Source organism: Homarus americanus, unplaced genomic scaffold (genome assembly GCF_018991925.1).
Source record: "Homarus americanus isolate GMGI-L3 unplaced genomic scaffold, GMGI_Hamer_2.0 scaffold24277, whole genome shotgun sequence".
NCBI lineage: Eukaryota > Metazoa > Arthropoda > Malacostraca > Decapoda > Nephropidae > Homarus > Homarus americanus.
In genome coordinates this window covers 226008-244759 of record NW_024750697.1, presented here as the reverse complement: position 1 = coordinate 244759, position 18752 = coordinate 226008, and the positions used below count along the sequence as shown (strand labels likewise).

Below are 18752 nucleotides of genomic sequence, written 5' to 3'. Positions count from 1 at the left end.
GATCGTATCCCACATGCGAGACATAGCGGGCAGGGGTGTGAACCACTAGGCCGCTACGAGTGACAACTCCGTCGAGTGGCATATAATCTGTGGGAGAAGCATCGGCAGATGCGTAGTCCTTGGGGGCGCTGGGTGGGATGTCTGGGTCCACAGGGCCAGGTGCAGGATCCTCATCAGTAGCAGTAGGTACTTGAGAATGAGAAGAGGGCACCCAGTAATGTTGTGGACAAGGTGGTACTGCAAGTGGCAACTGTGGGCAGACTGGTGAAGGAGGTGTAGGCGTGGTTTGCTGGGGGCCCATCGGGTAAGGTGGCCGGCTTCACTCGATCGATGCTGACGGTGTCATGTCTGCCATTACGATTGATCGTCAGGAGTTTCTCTGACCGTGCAAGCACCGGGAAGGGTCTGTCATAGGGGCATTGAAGTGGGTTGCGGTGAGCATCGCGCCTGATGAAGACATACTCGGTGTTGAGTAGTGCAGGAGGGATGTGTTCAGGGCGATGGGAAGACTGGCGTGGGGCAGTAGCTTTGAATGCAGAAACTGCTTGCCGTAGTGTTTGCAGTAGGTCGTGGCGGACAGCAGGAGTGAAGTGGTCAAAGTGGTCAAGGTCAGGAGTAAGTGTTAAGTCCCCGGGTAGGCGAAGGGGCTCGCCAAGGGTGAGATCTGCTGGGCTGCAGTCTATGTCCTCTTTGTGTGATGCGCGGATGCTAAGGAGCACTAAGGGGAGAGCATCCGTCCAACTGTAGGGGTTGTGCTGTGCCTTGATGACGTCCTTCAGCTGCCTATGTAACCGCTCTACCATGCAGTTGGACTGAGGGTGATAAGCAGTAGTGCGGTGCCTGGTAGTGCCGAGAAACTGCAGGAAACTATGCCAGAATTGTGACTCAAACTGGACTCCTCGGTCAGTGATGACAGTCGTGGGAGGACCGTAACGGGAGACACAACCAGACAGGAAAGCACGGACTGCTGACTCTGCTGTAGCATTAGGCATGGGAATGGTTTCTGTCCACCTGGTGAAACGGTAATTGCAGGTTAAAATGTAAGTGTTGCCGCAGGATGCTGCAAGAGGTCCCACGATGTCGAGGTGCACTACCTGGAAGCGTCCTTTGGGTACAGGAAAGGTTTCTAAGGGAGCCCGTGTGTGTCGATGTATCTTAGAGGACTGGCAGGCCAGGCACTGGGCAGCCCATTTCCGAGTACAGTATCAGCCTTGATGCCGGGCCAGACGACACGTTGCGTGAGAAGGCGCTGGAAGGCCCGTACACCTGGGTGGCTGAGACCATGGATGCGGTAAAAGATGGCGCAGTGGTGGGTGTGAGGACACGAACGGTCTAGGCTGCCCACAGGACATGTCGCACCACAACTTGATGATCGTGCCGGGAACAGGGAGTGCTTGGAGGGCGAGACCTGAGGGAGATGTCTTGTATGCTGTAAGGTCTTTGTCGTTCTCTTGAGGTACGGTGAGCTGCCTGTAATCCATGGGTGGAGATGAGGGTAGAATGCTGGATATACAACGAGAGAGAGTGTTGGCGATCTCGTTGTGGCTGCCCTTGATGTGTTGGATGTCGCTGGTGAATTCCGAAATGTAAGCCAAGTGGCGAAGAACACGAAGTGTAAGTGTCTGGGAGGCTGAAGCAAAGGCGTGGACGAGGGGCTTGTGATCAGTGAAGATGGTGAACTGACGGGCCTCGAGGAAGTGCTGGAAATGCTTGACAGCAAGACATATGGCCAGGAGCTCTCGATCGAAGGCTTCGTACGTGAGTTGAGGTGGTTGAAGCCGTTGTTAGAATAAGGCAATGGGCATGAGAGTTCCGTTGATCTCCCATTGTAAGACGGCGCCCACGGCAGTAGAAGAAGAGTCTGTTGTGAAAGTGGTCCGGGCGTTGGGAGCAGGGTGAGCCAGCAGGGTAAGGAGTGTGATGTGCCGCTTGATAGTGGTGAATGCTGCAAAAACCTCTTGAGTCCATGTGAGAGGCCTGTGGATTGAAAGGCCCCATACTGAAAACCTTGGATGAAAATATGCAAACAAATCTGTACGAATGAACACATACTGTAGGAGTAGTATCTGTCTCTTTCTTCACACACAATTTTCAAATTGCAATATGTAGCAAAAAATGCCCCCAATTTTTTTTCATGGGGAAGAGGCATAAGGGCTATGCTACTGATGGTAAGTGAATGAGATGTGAAAAATTGTTCAAAGTGGAGCTAGATGAGAGGGACGGGGGAGAATAAAACCAAGGAGCAAAATATTGTGTGAAGCAAATGGTAAAAATTGAAGGTGATGGATTGAGGAAGCAGCAATATATGTGAGTGAATGGAGATTGTGGTGTCAAGTGATACAGAGAAGAATGTACTGTTAATAGGGTCTTTTGTGGGACTTGAAGGGAAATAACTACCCCAGTAGTAGGGTTGAATAACAGCAAATCAAGAGAAAGGTTTAGGTGTACAGTATTTCCATTTTGTTCCAGCCACTGCATTATAGACAGCAAAAGATTTGTTTGTCAGCACCCACAGGGTACTGTTGGTGCCAGTTAATCAAATCTGGTAATCAATCAAGTTTTATTCTTAAAGAAAAATGATCATTTATAAAGAATAAAAATTATGTACAGTAAATAAATAAAATTACCATATTTCTATTGATTTACTTATTTTTTAGTTACACTTCTCCCTTGTTTCTGTCTCATCTGTTTGGAGCCATAATGTTTGTATGGGTAAACAATCCATTAATACAACAAACGGTGCCAGATTGATTCCCACACTGGTGGACATAAACAAACAAACACCATTGCTTCTGCCAGTTGCTTGATTTTATAGGGTAAGTGTCCAGGATTTTTGGACACTGAAGGCCACTGAAATAACACATATGATCTTTATACTGTACAGTAACACTATTATTCATTTAGTTATTTTATTTCTTCATATCTAAATCTTATCCATAACATTTATATAAGTTGGTAGATGTAAAAACCTTTGTTATTATTTTCATTTATTAGTTATTTTAGTAATTTTATTTTTCAGTAACAAATGAACCTTATCTTTAACACAGAACATTTGTTGGTTACATAACAGATGTATAAAATATAAAAGTTCACATGCTTAATTTGTTATTTACTATCATTAATTATATTAAAATCTATCTCACACTCAGTCATACTGCTGCACATGTACAGTCACCCACAAAAGTCCTGTTGCCTCTCCTCCTGAACTACAAACCCCAAGTATTCAGACTTGTGAATCCAAAGCATTTATGAACGGATTAATGCATCAGTGTCTACCGCTTCAGATTCACAAGTCTGAATCTTGCGACTTGAGGAACAGCAGGAGATGTGAGAGGACTTTTGTGGGTGACTTTACGAGCAAAAATTACACATGCTGTACACACATAATGATTCTACGTGTGAAAAACATCTCCGGCAAAACTACTGTACTACTACTTGTTGTCCAACCACTGAAAGAAGTCACACTGCTTCGACTTGGGAAGAGGACAGCAGTAGAAGTCTCGGCCATTGTTATCAGTTTGCTTCAGAACCGTCCTAATGATAGAAATCTTACCATGATGACACAATGGATGATGCAAGTCTCCCCACTGCAATATAATGAAATATAAGCTTTATCAATATACATTTCTGCAATCTTGAAGTGTTATAGTAAATCAGAAAGACTGACACTTAAGATCAATATACACTTGCATAACAATTTTCAACTATGATTAATTGTTAACTTAAATGGTAACTACAGTACCTTACAGTAAGTGTCAGTTTGACTGTATGACTGTAAAATAAGTTGGAGATATTTATGCCTTCTATGGATGCCTACGACCGTAGAAAATTATCTCACTTATTACCGAAGGCCTCAGTGTGTAACCAGACGTCAATGAGGAAGGATGCCATGCCTCCTCTCTTCTATCAACATAACTTAGCTTTTAAACAAACTTTACTCTTAGTATGGTACTGTATTTAATTTGTTGGCAATTTTCATTTTCATAAATAATGGGCGTTTCTTGAATACAGCAGTCCCTTGCTAACAATGGATTCTGGGTATCGGCAGTTTCTACTTTGTATACCATTTCAGCAACCACGGCATTAAATTTCGAGAATTCATGGTTTAGCACGGGGTCATTTTCTAATGTATTCATCCACGCCACATTCAGCCCCCCACCACTACTTCCACCACGCTCTCTCAGTCTTGTGATCTTGTACTGTGCATACGTATTTTACTGCTGCGTTCACTGGTTATTTATTATTATATTTTTTATTTTTATTTTTTACAGTTAATAGCCCACCTGGGCGCAGGTCATCGTCCCACAATGGGGCCTAGGGGGCAAAAAATAAGAATAAAAAGACATAAACAATAGAAAAGGAAAAGGTTATATTAATCTACACCACGAAGATGCTGGAAAACCAGCTTTTTGAAGTGAGACAGATTGTATGAGTGTAGAAACACAGAAGAAGGCAGAGCATTCCACAGTTTGGCTGTGTGAGGAAAGAAGGAGGTATTATAACGGGTTATTATAGTGTGACCGACATCTACAGAAAAACGGTAGGCACCACGGGCAAGACGAGTGTTACGAGCCCACCGAATCCACCGAACATTGCCCGTTAAAGTAACTGTAAAAGAGAGAGAGTGAAGCAACTTTGTGGTGAAGAGAAAGGGAAGAAAGATTGTCAACTAAAGGAGAAAAGTTAATAAGACGAAATGCCTTTGATTCCACCCTATCTAACAGTTGGACAGAAGAGCTCCCACAAATATGAGAGCAGTACTCCAAGTTAGGATGAATGAATCCCCTATAAACTTGAAGCAACTGCTCAGGAGTGAAGCATTCCCAGCTTTTGGGAGACAGCTTTAGCAATGTTGAGGATGTGTGGCTTCCGTGTAATAACATTGATTGTGCTTTTAACTATGGCCCCTAAGTGTGCACTGAGTGTTAGTGTTAATGGTGAGAAGAAAGTGAAGAGGGCACGGAACCTAATGAATCTATAAAAGAAAGTTGAAGTGCTAGATAGACTAGTGCGTGGCGAGAGTGTAGCACCAGTGGGACGCATCATGGGGGTTAAGGAAGCCTCGATTCGTACAATTAAGAAGAGTGAGGCTACAATAGGGGCTAGTGTTGCTGGTGGCACATCGAAAAGTGCAAAAGTTACTTATATGCCATGCAACCATAATTTAGAAAATATGGAAAAGGCACTGAAAAATGAGCCTTTAAGTTCTGAGGTGATACGTGTGAAGGCCAGGCCAGGCAGATGATGATGATGATGGTGACAAAGATGATGATGATGGTGACAAAGATGATGATGATGGTAATGATGATGAGTATAATGGTGAAAATAATGACTGATAATGATGATGATCTAATTTCCATACAGAAACAAATACAATGTACAACACAGGTCAACCTACCATAAAGAACTGACACTTGGTTTTCATTGGCATATTGCATGTGTAGAAAATTCTCCCTCTGTTTTCATTTTCCTTAACAACCCGACACCTCCTGGCTGCAGCTTTATGGCCTGAGCAAAACACCTGAGTCTTGCCACTGTTGTCTGATCCATTGTTGAAGAAGATAAAAGGATTAATTCACAAAAATATATATAAAATAATACCTCAACTTCTTTTTGGATATTTTTATTATTTTATTTGTACAAGTACAAATATCAACTTTGTTATTTTACTTCACGTGGGGACCTTTGAAGTACCTAAACTTTTACTTACATGATATTTCTGAGTACAGTTTGTGATTTGTATTACTGTAGTGATTTCTATAATAAATGTGCTTTCATTTCAACCGTCAAGGAGGAGAGGAATAAAATTAACATGAAGACTTTGATAACCATGAAGAATGCTAGGATAAAGTACAGTCGCCTACACTTATACCTGGTACAGTGGTTGGTGTGTTTTATGAGATGTGTCAACTCTGTGGAACACTTACCTAGTATCCTTAGTCTGGCTACTATTGTGGGGTTCCTTAGGGCCATTCAGTGAGTTTTAATATGATGTAAATAAACACAGAGTTGCCACATTTCACAAAACACACCAACCACTGTACCAGGTATAAGTGTAGGCGACTGTACCTCATGAAGTATTAATAATTCTTAAAAATATAGTCTACTAACTCCTTGTGTATGGCCTCCACCTCTGAGCTGCATAAACTCATTTGACATTACCCAAATAACATATTAAACATTATAGTGAAGGGGTAAAGAAGTAAGCAGACCTTAATGTTCAAAGTGCATTCCAAAACTCGAAGATTTCTATTCAAATACTTTTATGATAAGAGTTGGGGTAAATAATAAAACTTATAATCAAGGATGACTAACACCCCTCAGCTTTCACCTCCTTGGAAAAAATAAAATCATTGCTAACACTTAACTGACATGTGTACCTAATCTACAGAAGGAAGTCTGTTAAAATAATTAAAGCTTTGTCTTTTTAAGGTGAATTTATGTGTAAAATTATCATCAAATTGTGTGGACTAACCTGCTGGCCTGGTGTTAGGTGGTGTCACTTTGGGGAGCTTCATCACATCTACTCTAAGCTGGTTTTCTGATCTTGTTGCAGAGGGAAAAATCATTGAATTTTGCTTGTGACTTGGTGCTGGTGAGGCCTTTATTTCTTGGGATCCAGTAAGTCTTCTGAATGTATACTTCCTACAGATAGATAAACACAATAATTCATGTTCATGATACTGTACAATATCTAATAATAGGACCATATTTTAAAGATTAGGCACCCCAGTTTATTTAGCCTTAAGATTAACCAACTATTCTTTACCAAACCTAACTCACCCAGATAGTGTTAGGGAGTGTATTTTATTCATCAGGTAATAATAATAATAATCATGTGTTGTCAAAGTAAGAGAAACAATTGAGACCCTGCAATTGAGTGTAAATGAGGCAGAAAGTCAGATCAACAACCTGGGACTTGGTCACATATGTAGTAGGCAGCTACCAAACAGGGAGGTACTACCGCCTGGGAAGATATTGGAAGCATAATGTGTTGTCTAATGGTGGACCCTGCTGCCATATGGGATCATGAAAATTGTGACCAAGTCCCAGGTTGATGATCTGACTTTCTGCCTCATTTACACTCAATTGCAGGGTCTCAATTGTTTCTCTTACCCTTGACAACACAACATACATATATTGTTTCTCACTCTTGATTTTTTTTCATTTTTTATTTCTTTAGGGTTCTTTATTATAATAATAATAATAATAATAATAATAATAATAATAATAATTATAATTATTATTAATATTATTACATTTTCGCCCCCCAGGCCTCGATGTGGGTCAGTGACCTGTGCCCGGGTGGGCTAATCCCCGTAAGAACAAAAGAAAAAAAAGCAGGGTCTACCATTAGACAACACATTATGCACTCCAATATCTTCCCAGGCGGTAGTACCTCCCTGTTTGGTGGCTGTCTACTACTACTATCTGGCCAGTTGTATCTTTGATGTCACATTATACTGGGATATTTAAAGTGCTATTATATAGAATATACATAATAAACATATATGGACCAATACGTCTACCTTACCCCTTCACACTTCTGCTGGTCTCTTCAACAGTGTCTAATAAACGTTTGTCTCCTTGTGTTGGGAAGTTACTTCTTGGTGTGGCGGAGGAAGAGGACGATGGAGGAGTAGATGGCACTAAAAACTGTGAGCTGGAGTTAGGTGATTCAAGTGAACTCTCCAAGGTGTGGTCAGAGATAGTGAGGTGGTGAGGAAGGTCACTTAAGCTTGGAGTCCTGGCAGTGAGGCAGACCATACACTTACTGTTGGCAGGTTTGTTTTCTAATGTACAAACAGAGCAAATCCATGGAACCTGAAAACATTTGCCAAAAAATTAAAATGTTAGGGGAGAATTTGAAGCATGCTGATGAAAATACATTTCCTTGTTGTCCCCACGTCTAAAATTTTATCGTAGGTTCTATGACATATAAACTTTTGACTATTTTGTGATTGCTATTATACACTGAACTGTATTATGGTTCTACCTTATCTCAAGGATTGCATTTAAGGAGAAGACTAATAAAAACAAAATACTATTATTATCCAAGCAAGTTCATATTCCACTTCTTTCTTCATGTTGCCTTCATAAAATATTGACTCTTTTCTCATCTCAGTCACTTCATTTCTATGCTGTTTCTCCTAGTTATCTTTTATTCACATTATAATAAGTACTCTGAGCTAACAATTCTGAATGAAGTTAGACAAGAGAAGCTGCAGGCATATGGAGAAAAATTCTGATAAATATTGATTCTTCAAGAACCTCTTCATCAATGTAATGAACCCACCTGATCATTAGAAGACAGAACCCATCCCAATAAAGAGTTCTTAGTGGGAAACTTTTTACAGGATTTCAAGGTGTTTGTCTGACAGGCTTGACAGAAGAAGGTGAGTCTATCATATTCTCCAATCTTACACTTGATGAGTTGACCACCACATTCCACACACTTCCCCTTCTTATACACATTCATAAACTTGTGGAGGTTCTTCCCTTCCTTACGACACTGTGAAGTAACACCAACTTTAGAATCAAGTGTGTAAAGCAATGTTTCCACTGGTGCAAAAATCAAACAGCTTGAAAATTTAACATGGCAACACAAATATATACTGTACCAGCTTGCAAAATTCACTGCTCTACTTTGGTGGAGCAGTGACATACTAAAGTGAAATGAAAGTACATATAAAGAGACACACAGAAAGATGCAAATCATTGTACTTTACACTTGAGCAAATTACATAGTGGAGGAATAGAAATGTCTTTCCTATCAATATAAGTTATAAGCAGTCACACAAATTACACAGTTGGTAAATAAAAAATCTTCCTGACATAGGTGTTAAAAAAACACTAGTATATAATAATTAATGGCAACAGGTGTAAATGTATAAATGTTTTTGTTTTGTTTTCATACTAGTTTTAAGAAAGTACTAAGGTGTCAATGATGGAAGAGACAGTTCAGGAGGGGGCAAGTTCTTCTTCAGTAAGTGTCTAAGTCAGTGGTTCTTAAACTTTTTTTGCATCGCGCTCCCCCTCTGCACAAGTCCTGGTTATTATAGAGTGGGAGGGATGATCAATCGTGTATAAGATGCATTCAGTTCCTGACCAGACTTTTCTCTCTGACCGCTCGCGCCCCCCAGTTTAAGAACCACTGGTCTAGGTCAAAGGGAGACTCATGTTGAACTGATTTTGTTTTTGGGGGGGTATTTTTGTCATTGGGGAACTGAACCCTAGTTTTCCCATGCTTTTCTATTCTCAACGGACAGAAAAGAGCAATCACAGTCTTGTTTAATTCCTATGATAACGATACTCATAAATCTCCACAAAATATAACACACCCACCAATCAATATATCAATCAAGGTATCAGCCACGTGTCTGATGACCACGGCCCCCCACTTCAAAGGTGTTATATCAATCAGGGGGTCACAGCTCTTAATTAAATTCATTCATCCCAGTCTCTGTCTTCCTTTGGCTATCCTACTCTCACTTCTACTCATTAACATTCCTACCATTATCTCCTCACCCTTAATTACATGAACAAAACAGTAATAAGTATATAGTAAAGTAAAATAAGAGTCATTGAGTTCCTTGCCTTGTAGAAGATCATGGTGAAGTCTCTGTTCATCTTCACAAGCAGAGAAACGAGCTCCTGACTCAACTCACTCACGCGGCTGTTGGGGTTGATTCCAGCATTAAAGAGAGCCTGTGAGGAGGGACATTATCATACCGGTAACACTCCATGGTGTCTTATATGGGGTGTTAGAAAAGTCCCTGTGCACTTGCAATGATTAAAAATAGTTACTACAGATTGACAATCCCTTATCCGAAATCCTTGGGGCCAGAGGAATTTCCGATTTTGGAATTTTTCGGTTTTCAGAATGGTTATTTTTTTTTAATCAATTACTCCCTTTCTCAGTTTTGCAAATGAAGGAAGAGGGAATATAGACACCATAAAGAAAGAAAGAAAGAAAGGAGACATGATAAAGGAGAGCTGTAGGACAAAGTTACACACAAATATTAATAGGCCCAAATTGTCATGTAAATTGGTGAATACGTATAATTTTTCGATTATCTTAAGACTAACACCCCAGCTTAGTTCACCTATTAATTAAACATCCTATTTCTACCTGAGGGGATTAGGTTAGCTTCAAATAGGTAAGGTTAGGTGAGGTTAAATTCGAATAGATTAAGTTTAAATAGGTGAGGTTAAATTTAAAAAGGTTAGGTTAGTTTTGTATTAGGTCAACTGATTTAAAGGTAAAAAAAATGCAGGGGGGATGGGGGGGAAGGAATCTTCAAGTGAACCTAATTTCCATGCATAACCCATAACAGATAATCCAAATTGTCAGAACAACAGTCTAGCATAAAAGTATAATACACTACCTCATTTTTTATAATGTTCCCAACACCCGGCAACACCAACTGGTCGAGAATAACATCACATATGAGTCGCTCTGAGTGTTCCATGATGGTACGCGTGGCTCGCTTAGCGTCAAAGGTCGGTGAGCAAATATCCAAATCGATCAATTCTGTATACTTTTGCAGACAATCAGCTGATGACCTGTAACACCGATATGGAATCTATGAATACTTAACATTATATCTTTTCTTGCCACTGGACTGGAATTTCCTCCTCTAAGCTGAGCCCGATGAGACTATGGAATGGCAAGTAAAACTCTTAACTTAAATTTATCCTGAATAAGACGAGAGTTTGTAAATTATAAACACAATACATCATTCCCGAACAATGACCTAAATAATTCCTTGGACCTTTGCTTCGACCTGACCTAGCTCTTGGGTTACCAGGGCTTGGTGTGTAGAATATTAGTCACATGGGCTTATGGTTTTTCACTTACAGTTTATAGTACAGTACAGTACAGTAGTTTGGGCCTTTCTGCCCAACTGGGATACTGTACTGCCATTTAAGTGCTTATGTTAGTATACATAGTGATGTTGGTGACAAGCTCTCGATATGTTCACTTGTGCAGTTATTTGCTTTAAGCACGCTTACTTTACCCACACGTTGGCGTCCTGAGCCTTCAGCCCATCACATAGATGACCACAACCATTCTCTCTCTGTTTCCTCTTAATTGTGGTTTTGAACATGATAGTAGGAGGTTGTAGTTAGGATTAGTGTACACACAATATGCTGACCCATTTGCATAACCTCACGATCCTAATAAATTAATAGAAATTACAATTAACACTTATAAAGGAAAGATTATACAGTACACATAATATACAAAGGTGCAGCATTACTCCTGGTGGACACATTAATAGCCATCCTGTACCTCAGCTCAACAGAAGTTCCTAGGAAGTACACCTCATCCTTAGTCAGTTTCAGCACCAGCACTGGATTTTCTGTTTTGCTGCGACCAAATTCGTGAGGTTCTTTGTTGAATCTAAAAATAAAATGGGAATAAATTCATTATTATTCACCTTCTAATGGCATGGTGTCTCCTTTTATATGACCATGTTAAAAAATTCTGAGGAATTTATTGTCAATGAAGTACAGTAATATATCATGATTAGACATCCCAGCTTATTTTACCTGATGATTAAAACACCATAAGATTAGACATCCCAGCTTATATCACCTGATGATTAAACACTATAACTATCCTAAACTAATCCCCCAGGAAACAATGGGGTTATTATCAACAGGCAAAATAAGCTGGGGATGCTTACTCAACCTTCAAACTTCAAGAGCATGACACTGACCTGACAGACCCTGCCATGAGGAAGTGTACACGCAGACAAGCATCATCTTCAAAATGTGCAAAAAGTTCCTTCCCAAGTGTATTAACATCCATCAACTTCATTCCAACAAGAACATCAAAGGGAGAACTGCCATTGACTGCTGCTTTAACTCTCTGGAACATAAAAAAAAAAGTCTTTAAAAATACTGCATCATTATTTCAGTTAAGAGGAAGCAATGTATTGTACCGGTCTTAGTTGTTGAATTAAAAAAAAAACATATTTCATTAATCTCATGACTAATAAAAGAAGTTAAATCAAATTATCAATTACTGTAATAGGATTTATGTGGTACAGTATATTAAAAAAATAAAAGGATTCATTATTGATCAGTACAAAGTGCAGGAAGAGTGTAGTACAAAAACACATCATTAGGTACAGTACAGGGTGTGCTACATGTGGTTAATATGAGGTTTAAGATAAAATAAAGCACACACCAAATATAACCTATGTAAATTAACTTAGTGTTTTTCTTTAATTCTTAACTATGTATACTGTATACTATATCTATACGTATTGTAAAATCAAAGAAGATTTTTGTTAAGCCGTCATAGAAGTTCACATTTGTTCACTATGAACTTGATAGTTAGTAGTGGTGAGTGCCAGTACAGTATAAGACAGCCACTGACCTTCTCAACAGCAGTGCCACTAACAGCCTCAACCTTCTGGCCTCTCGCCCTCCTCCTCAAGTTCTCCCCCTTCAGCTTGCATCCTGGTCCCTCTACCATGACACACCTGCTGGCGATACAGACACACCTGCTGGCAATACAGACACACCTGCTGATGATAGACACCTGTTTGTGATACAGTCACACCTGATGATGAATATTACATAATAGTTTTGCTTTGCCTCAGCCTATAGGAGGGGGCAGGGGTAAATAATTAATTTTGTATTTAATTTTCTCTTTATTTCTTATCTTCTCTAAATCTCACATTTACCCCCTTGTTACTTTACAATCTTCAATACTCACGGTAGCTACCATCACCCAGGTTTTTCTACCAGAATATGCTGTACTGTATTGTATGGATACACCCCATATCGTCACCAAAACCCAATTTCATTACCAATATCAAATCCGTTTCGTCACCACTAACAGTCGCTGGTATTAGTGACAAATTGTAAGTGATTATTTTACACTAATAGAAATTACACATGTATACAGACGACTGGAGAATTATTGTGTTATTATTATACATGAATATTAATCATTTAATAGAGAAAACGATTAAAACATTGGTAAATAAACAAAATACAGAATAAATGAAGGTCATGAACCACCGAGCAGTGAGATGATTACAGGTGTATTAACAATGTTTTTATGATTTATTTTCGTCTTTAATAAATTGTTTTAGTGTTTTTTTATTATTTTCTATCCCAGGCAACAGTTATTTTCGTGTATATATTGATGGGAATGACTGTGGTGACGAAACGGTAAAGCAGTGGTGACGAAATGGGTTAAAAACAGTGGTGACGAAACGGGTTGGCGAGGGCAAAGCTTGTGGATTCTAATGTTTTCAATGGCACAAAGTATGAGGGAGAATGAAAGGTGGATACTGCAATGGTAATGATAGCACAAAAGACAATAAGATTATTTATTGCAATGAAGTCGAGTATAGGAACACATCACCAGAACACAAACACATGAACCACTCCTTGGGGTTCACTCAAGACTTGGCCAAATTTATGTTACCACTTATACAATGCATACGGACCAATTGGCTTTACATTCAGCTTAGCAAAAACAAGTCTTTAAATTTAACAGAAGCTAAAGTGACACACGAAAATTATGAGTTTTTACCACTTAAGCTACGGGAATACTTTATAACACCCCAAAAAATCCGTCACAAAACGGATATTTGTGTACTGCAATTATTATTACTCTAAACACTAAGGATAAAGGTTACTCGGTAATATTGCAATAAACAGCAAACAAAAATATTCCGGAAATTCACTTTATAGAACTATTTTATGGTCACACTTAATAAGACTCCATGGCACAACCTTGCCTCTCGTCATTTACCAATATTATACCTGTTAACATTCTTTACAACACAGGACACTTTGGTATTCACATGTTTAGTGAGAATAATGTACTTCAGACTGACACGCCATTGCCAGCTGGTGGGATCCAAACATTGGCGTGGGTTACCTTCAGCCGATCCTTGACCGAGCTCAAGCTTTGAAGCCGTGCACCTGTAGGCCTCAGCTCAATCGTAGTTTGCTCAATACATCCTGCCTGCATTGGCTACCCACCCTCGGCAGCCCCAGCAACACATACAGTGCCTATTTTACAGAGAATAGGGTGCTTAAAGTGATAAAGTCAAAAGCACAACTATTGCAAAATACTTCATGGTACAAGGAAACAAAAGTGTCGCCAACCAGTGTCGACTGAAATACCCAAGATCTCCAGGCAAAAATTCCCCAAATAACCCATAAAGGATAACTTCAAACACAGGTTAGATATATATATATGAGCAATAGGTGTTGGGTGTAAATGGGACTGCCCAGTATGGTCCAATAGGCCCGCTGTAGTTTCCTCCATTCTTATGTTCTTATATTGTCACAGGTCAATCAGGTCAAGAGCTCCATCCCAGGTAAACTTCAGGTGAGGTCAGGTCAAATGTGTGTTGGCCATGTGACCTTACATGACCTGAAGCCTAAATTATGATTTCAAACTTTGTGTCACCATATTGTTTTACAGTATAGCCAATGTAATCAGTATTGTGTAGTTTGCATTATTTTGTAAATTTATATTTTGGTAACTATTAATCTAATATGTTGAATAGCAGAACTATGGAAATATTTAAGAAATATAGTTAGGACTTATTTACTTATATAGTTTTAGAATAACCTCGCTAATCTTATAACTAACACTCCTTTGTATGAACCCAAGTACTTTGTTAGCCTTGTTTCCAGCAAATACACATTGTTCACTTGGTTTAAGATCCCTACTTATCATTACTACTAAATCTTTCTCACAGTCGGATCTCTCTATAACAACGTTGTTCATCTCCTAGACTAAGTCCTTTTACATTTGTCTACGTTAAATCTCATCAGTCACTTTTCAGACCATGCGAAAAATTTGTTTAGATCTTCAGTAGTTTGTGGAGTCCTCGTCAGATTTAATTGCACGCCCCATTTTAGTGTCGCCAGCAAATTTGCTTATGTTGCTATCAATGAATTTGAGGAAAGTTAAAGTCGCCAACTGTACAGATTATGTTCTGTTACTTGCTAAAGATTCTCTGTCTTCCTCAACATTACCTTCCTGTGTTTGGGATTAAAGAAGGTGTACTGTACGTTTGTCTAATCTTTTCATACTTAATCACTTCTCTCAGCATCAATTTAACAGTTTGTTCATATGATTTTCTCTCCTTCCTTACAAGATTCTTTATAATGATTTATGCCGCCGGGAGTGTCATTTTTTTCGCTTTAACTTTAAGGAACATTACCAATTAAACATAATATTACAAACCTAACATATCTTGCGAAACACTGATTATTCCCTCCTGTTTTACAGTTTATAACATAATACAAAAACATCAAAGGTAGAAAACAGTAAAAAATAATAATAATTTGACAAATATTCAACTTTATTTACAGATTTGAGTTACAAAAATTGTGCTTTACAAGATACAGTTTCTGTAGTTTTTTATAAATATTATAAAATGCTTCTGATAATTACGTCTGAAGATAATATGTATTTTTTGTATATTGGCATAAATAATTAAAGAATAATGGCGTGACACAGTTTAACCCATTGAGTACGGTGTTAACCTCATTATTAGGTCGACCCATTTCTTTACTCAACTGGTAAATATGAAGGGTTCACTTTCCACTCATACAATATTTCTTGTTTTAAAATGAATGTCTCTTTGCACGACCACCGCTAAGATCAATTGGCTCAAGTTGTTCCTTAAGCCAACTCAGGGGACCACCGCTAAGATCAAGTGGCTCAAGTTGTTCCTTAAGCAAATTCACGGGACCACCGCTAAGATCAAGTGGCTCAAGTTGTTCCTTAAGCCAACTCACGGGACCACCGCTGAGATCAAGTGGCTCAAGTTGTTCCTTAAGCAAATTCACGGGACCACCGCTAAGATCAAGTGGCTCAAGTTGTTCCTTAAGCCAACTCAGGGGGCCACCGCTAAGATCAAGTGGCTCAAGTTGTTCCTTGCCAACTCAGGGACCATTAGCTTGTGGCTCCAGTTGTCTTGCCAACCACCACGCTACGTGGCTCAAGACCACCACCAAGATCAAGTTGTTGTTAAGCCAACTCACGGGACCACCAAGATCCATTGGCTCAAGTTGTTCTGGCAAATCACGGGACCACTAAGATCAATTGGCTCAAGTTGTTCCTTAAGCCAACTCACGGGACCACCGCTAAGATCAAGTGGCTCAAGTTGTTCCTTAAGCCAACTCAGGGGACCACCGGTAAGATCAATTGGTTCAAGTTGTTCCTTAAGACAACTCAGGGGACCACCGCTAAGATCAATTGGCTCAAGTTGTTCCTTAAGACAACTCACGGGACCACCGCTAAGACCAAACGGATCAAATTTCTGGTCGTGTGAACATACACCAACACTCAGCGCTACATTACGATCCACCGGTCCACCACTAACTCCCATGGGTCCATCTTCCGTATAGTGAGACCATGAGACCGGTCCACCATCTATCCTTGAGGGCATCAGCGTATCACATGCACAGGGAGACACTTCACCACTCGAGGACTTGGAAAAATCAAATATTTCATCCTCTGGAGAATAACTCTCTTCAACAAGACGTGAAAGTCGCTGCCGGATACTGTAAGATAGAGCCAAGTCCTGAAGGTGATGTACACGACCACCTGGAGTGACAAAGACACCGTCAGAGAGGGACATCGTGAGACACGCCATCGTAGAGGGGCTCAGTGGAGTTCTGCAAGACAACTGAAGTCAACGATGACCTGGGTCGAGCTTATATGATGACGGTTGACGTGACGTGACCTAAGGTGAGCCGCTTGACCCCGGAACACGAGGTCGGTAAAACTGACGGACTGAGGGTAAGACTGCCTAACTTTACCTAATTTATTGATACATAGCAACACCTAAAGCTTCCTCAGGAATAATATGTTTTACTATGTCTTATATTAATGTTCTTAAAATCATCAGTACACGTGCAGGTAAACTGTATATACAACTACAGGTAAAGTAAACCTGCCGGTATACATACAGGTAAATAACGGTACAAGTAGGTATACAAATACAGGTAAATCACAGGTACAGGTACAGTTGAGGAAGAAATGCACACAGAAGGTAAACACAACTTTATTCAGGTTGTTTATTATACCTTCAAACTCTTCATAAATAAACACATAACATTTGATAGTCAATGAGACCTTATTACGAGAGTGAATGGAGACGATATTTTCAATTTACAAGTAAAATTGGTAATAAGTTTGTAAAGAGTTATAATGAAATTCTCAGTTAATGTCAGTTTTGTTGTCCGTCGCCTCGCTCAACGTATCGTAAACATCTGAATATGAGTCAGAGTTATGGGAGTAAATATTAAGGTTCGGGAGTGGTTCTGAGGTACAGGTGAGATACAGTCCTGGAGGAGTTAGGGTCACCTGATGATTAGACGTCCCATCTTATTTCACCTGATGATCATACACCCTAACGCTAACTGTATCTTGCGCTTGTAAGACCTCACTTGGATTTCGCGGTTCAGTTCTGCATGGTCACCGTGGTTGTATGCAGCAGTGTGGTCCGGTAGTTACGGGCCGCTTAGACAACTCACAGCTGGCGACACGGGTACACCACATCAGGGCTGCCGTTTGTCGGAAATTGCTTCTGTTAGTCAGATGAAAGAAAACGGATACGACGCCATCAGGAAGAAATTGCCCAAGCATATAAAAACATACCCGATTTTGCATAAAATCAAACCTTAATATTAGATGCAAAAACTTCTCGATGGTACAGAAAATAAATAGGTTTAACACCAATGATCCCTTTCTTAAGATAGTCTCTATTCTTAATCACTGTCAGACTTGGTTGAATTGGTGCCAAGGATCTTTAATGGAACCCTTCAGGAGTTAAAGGATCAAGGCTGTGCTGGGAGACAATTGACGACGAAACAAAAAGTTTGGATATTTTAACATTTTATAAGTAATGAAAGATGATGACAGGGACCTTAAATATGATGTAATTGGGAGATTTGCGTTGGACGTCTTGGCATTGACAAACTCTAACGCAGACGCTGAAAGACTATTTTCAAAATTGAACCTTACCAAAACAAAGTGTAGAAACTTCTTGCAAATGCAAAACTAAATGCCCTTATCACTATGGAACAATATGCTAAGTGTAAAGGAGGTCGTGTGAATATCAATATCGCGAATGTTCAGTCACCCAAAAAAGTCCTGTTGCGAATCACGATTCAGACTCGTGAACCCGAAGCAGTAGACTGATACATTATTCTGTCCATAAATGCTTCGGATTCAAGAGTCTGAATCTCGGGGTTCATGGTCCGAGACAGTAACTCCACCCTGAGTCTCTTACTGGCAATGTTACCTGGCAATACTTGGTAGAGTAAGGTTGTGTGGTTAGGTGATTATGATTGGTGGAATTATTTTCGGTTGCATTACTGTCAGGATAAATATTAAACAAACCAAATGTAAAATTTTCATAATAATAAACTATTCATTGTTATTTATGATCATGAGAAGTATCCAAACATTCGTATATTTGGCTAAATAATGTAGAAGTTATATTAATGAATTGGCAACTGAACTATAACGGGGAACGAGGACTGCCACAAGATTCTAAGATCAAAATTTCTTCGTAATTAAGTAAATAAAAGGACACTTGGAAACTTCTCAGGATCTTAAATAACAATGGATAGTTTATTATAAAAATTTTACATTTGGATCGTTTAATATTTATCCTGACAGTAATGCAGCCGAAAATAGGATATGTTAAATAAACTTTGCTAAGGGCATACTAGGCTCTTCCTTACAT

General features: G+C 39.6%; 1 protein-coding gene across 12 annotated transcripts; it reads right to left on the bottom strand.

Annotated features, from left to right (window-relative positions):
* Positions 1 to 2974: 2974 nt before the first annotated feature.
* On the bottom strand, positions 2975 to 14090 carry LOC121854142 (endonuclease 8-like 3). Of its 12 annotated transcripts, none has more exons than XM_042348556.1 (11): positions 13913 to 14090; positions 12392 to 12542; positions 11727 to 11878; positions 11297 to 11407; positions 10389 to 10566; positions 9598 to 9708; positions 8297 to 8512; positions 7535 to 7824; positions 6476 to 6645; positions 5399 to 5541; positions 2975 to 3587 (listed from the first exon to the last, which is right to left on the bottom strand). In XM_042348556.1, the coding sequence occupies exons 2-11, from the start codon at positions 12488 to 12490 to the stop codon at positions 3432 to 3434; spliced, it is 1626 nt and encodes a 541-aa protein (XP_042204490.1). In that variant the 5' UTR covers positions 12491 to 12542; positions 13913 to 14090; the 3' UTR covers positions 2975 to 3431. The 12 variants fall into 12 exon arrangements, with proteins under 12 accessions (XP_042204490.1, XP_042204495.1, XP_042204493.1 ...); XM_042348561.1 differs by having other exon boundaries at positions 12392 to 12521; XM_042348559.1 differs by having other exon boundaries at positions 12392 to 12518.
* Positions 14091 to 18752: the final 4662 nt, after the last annotated feature.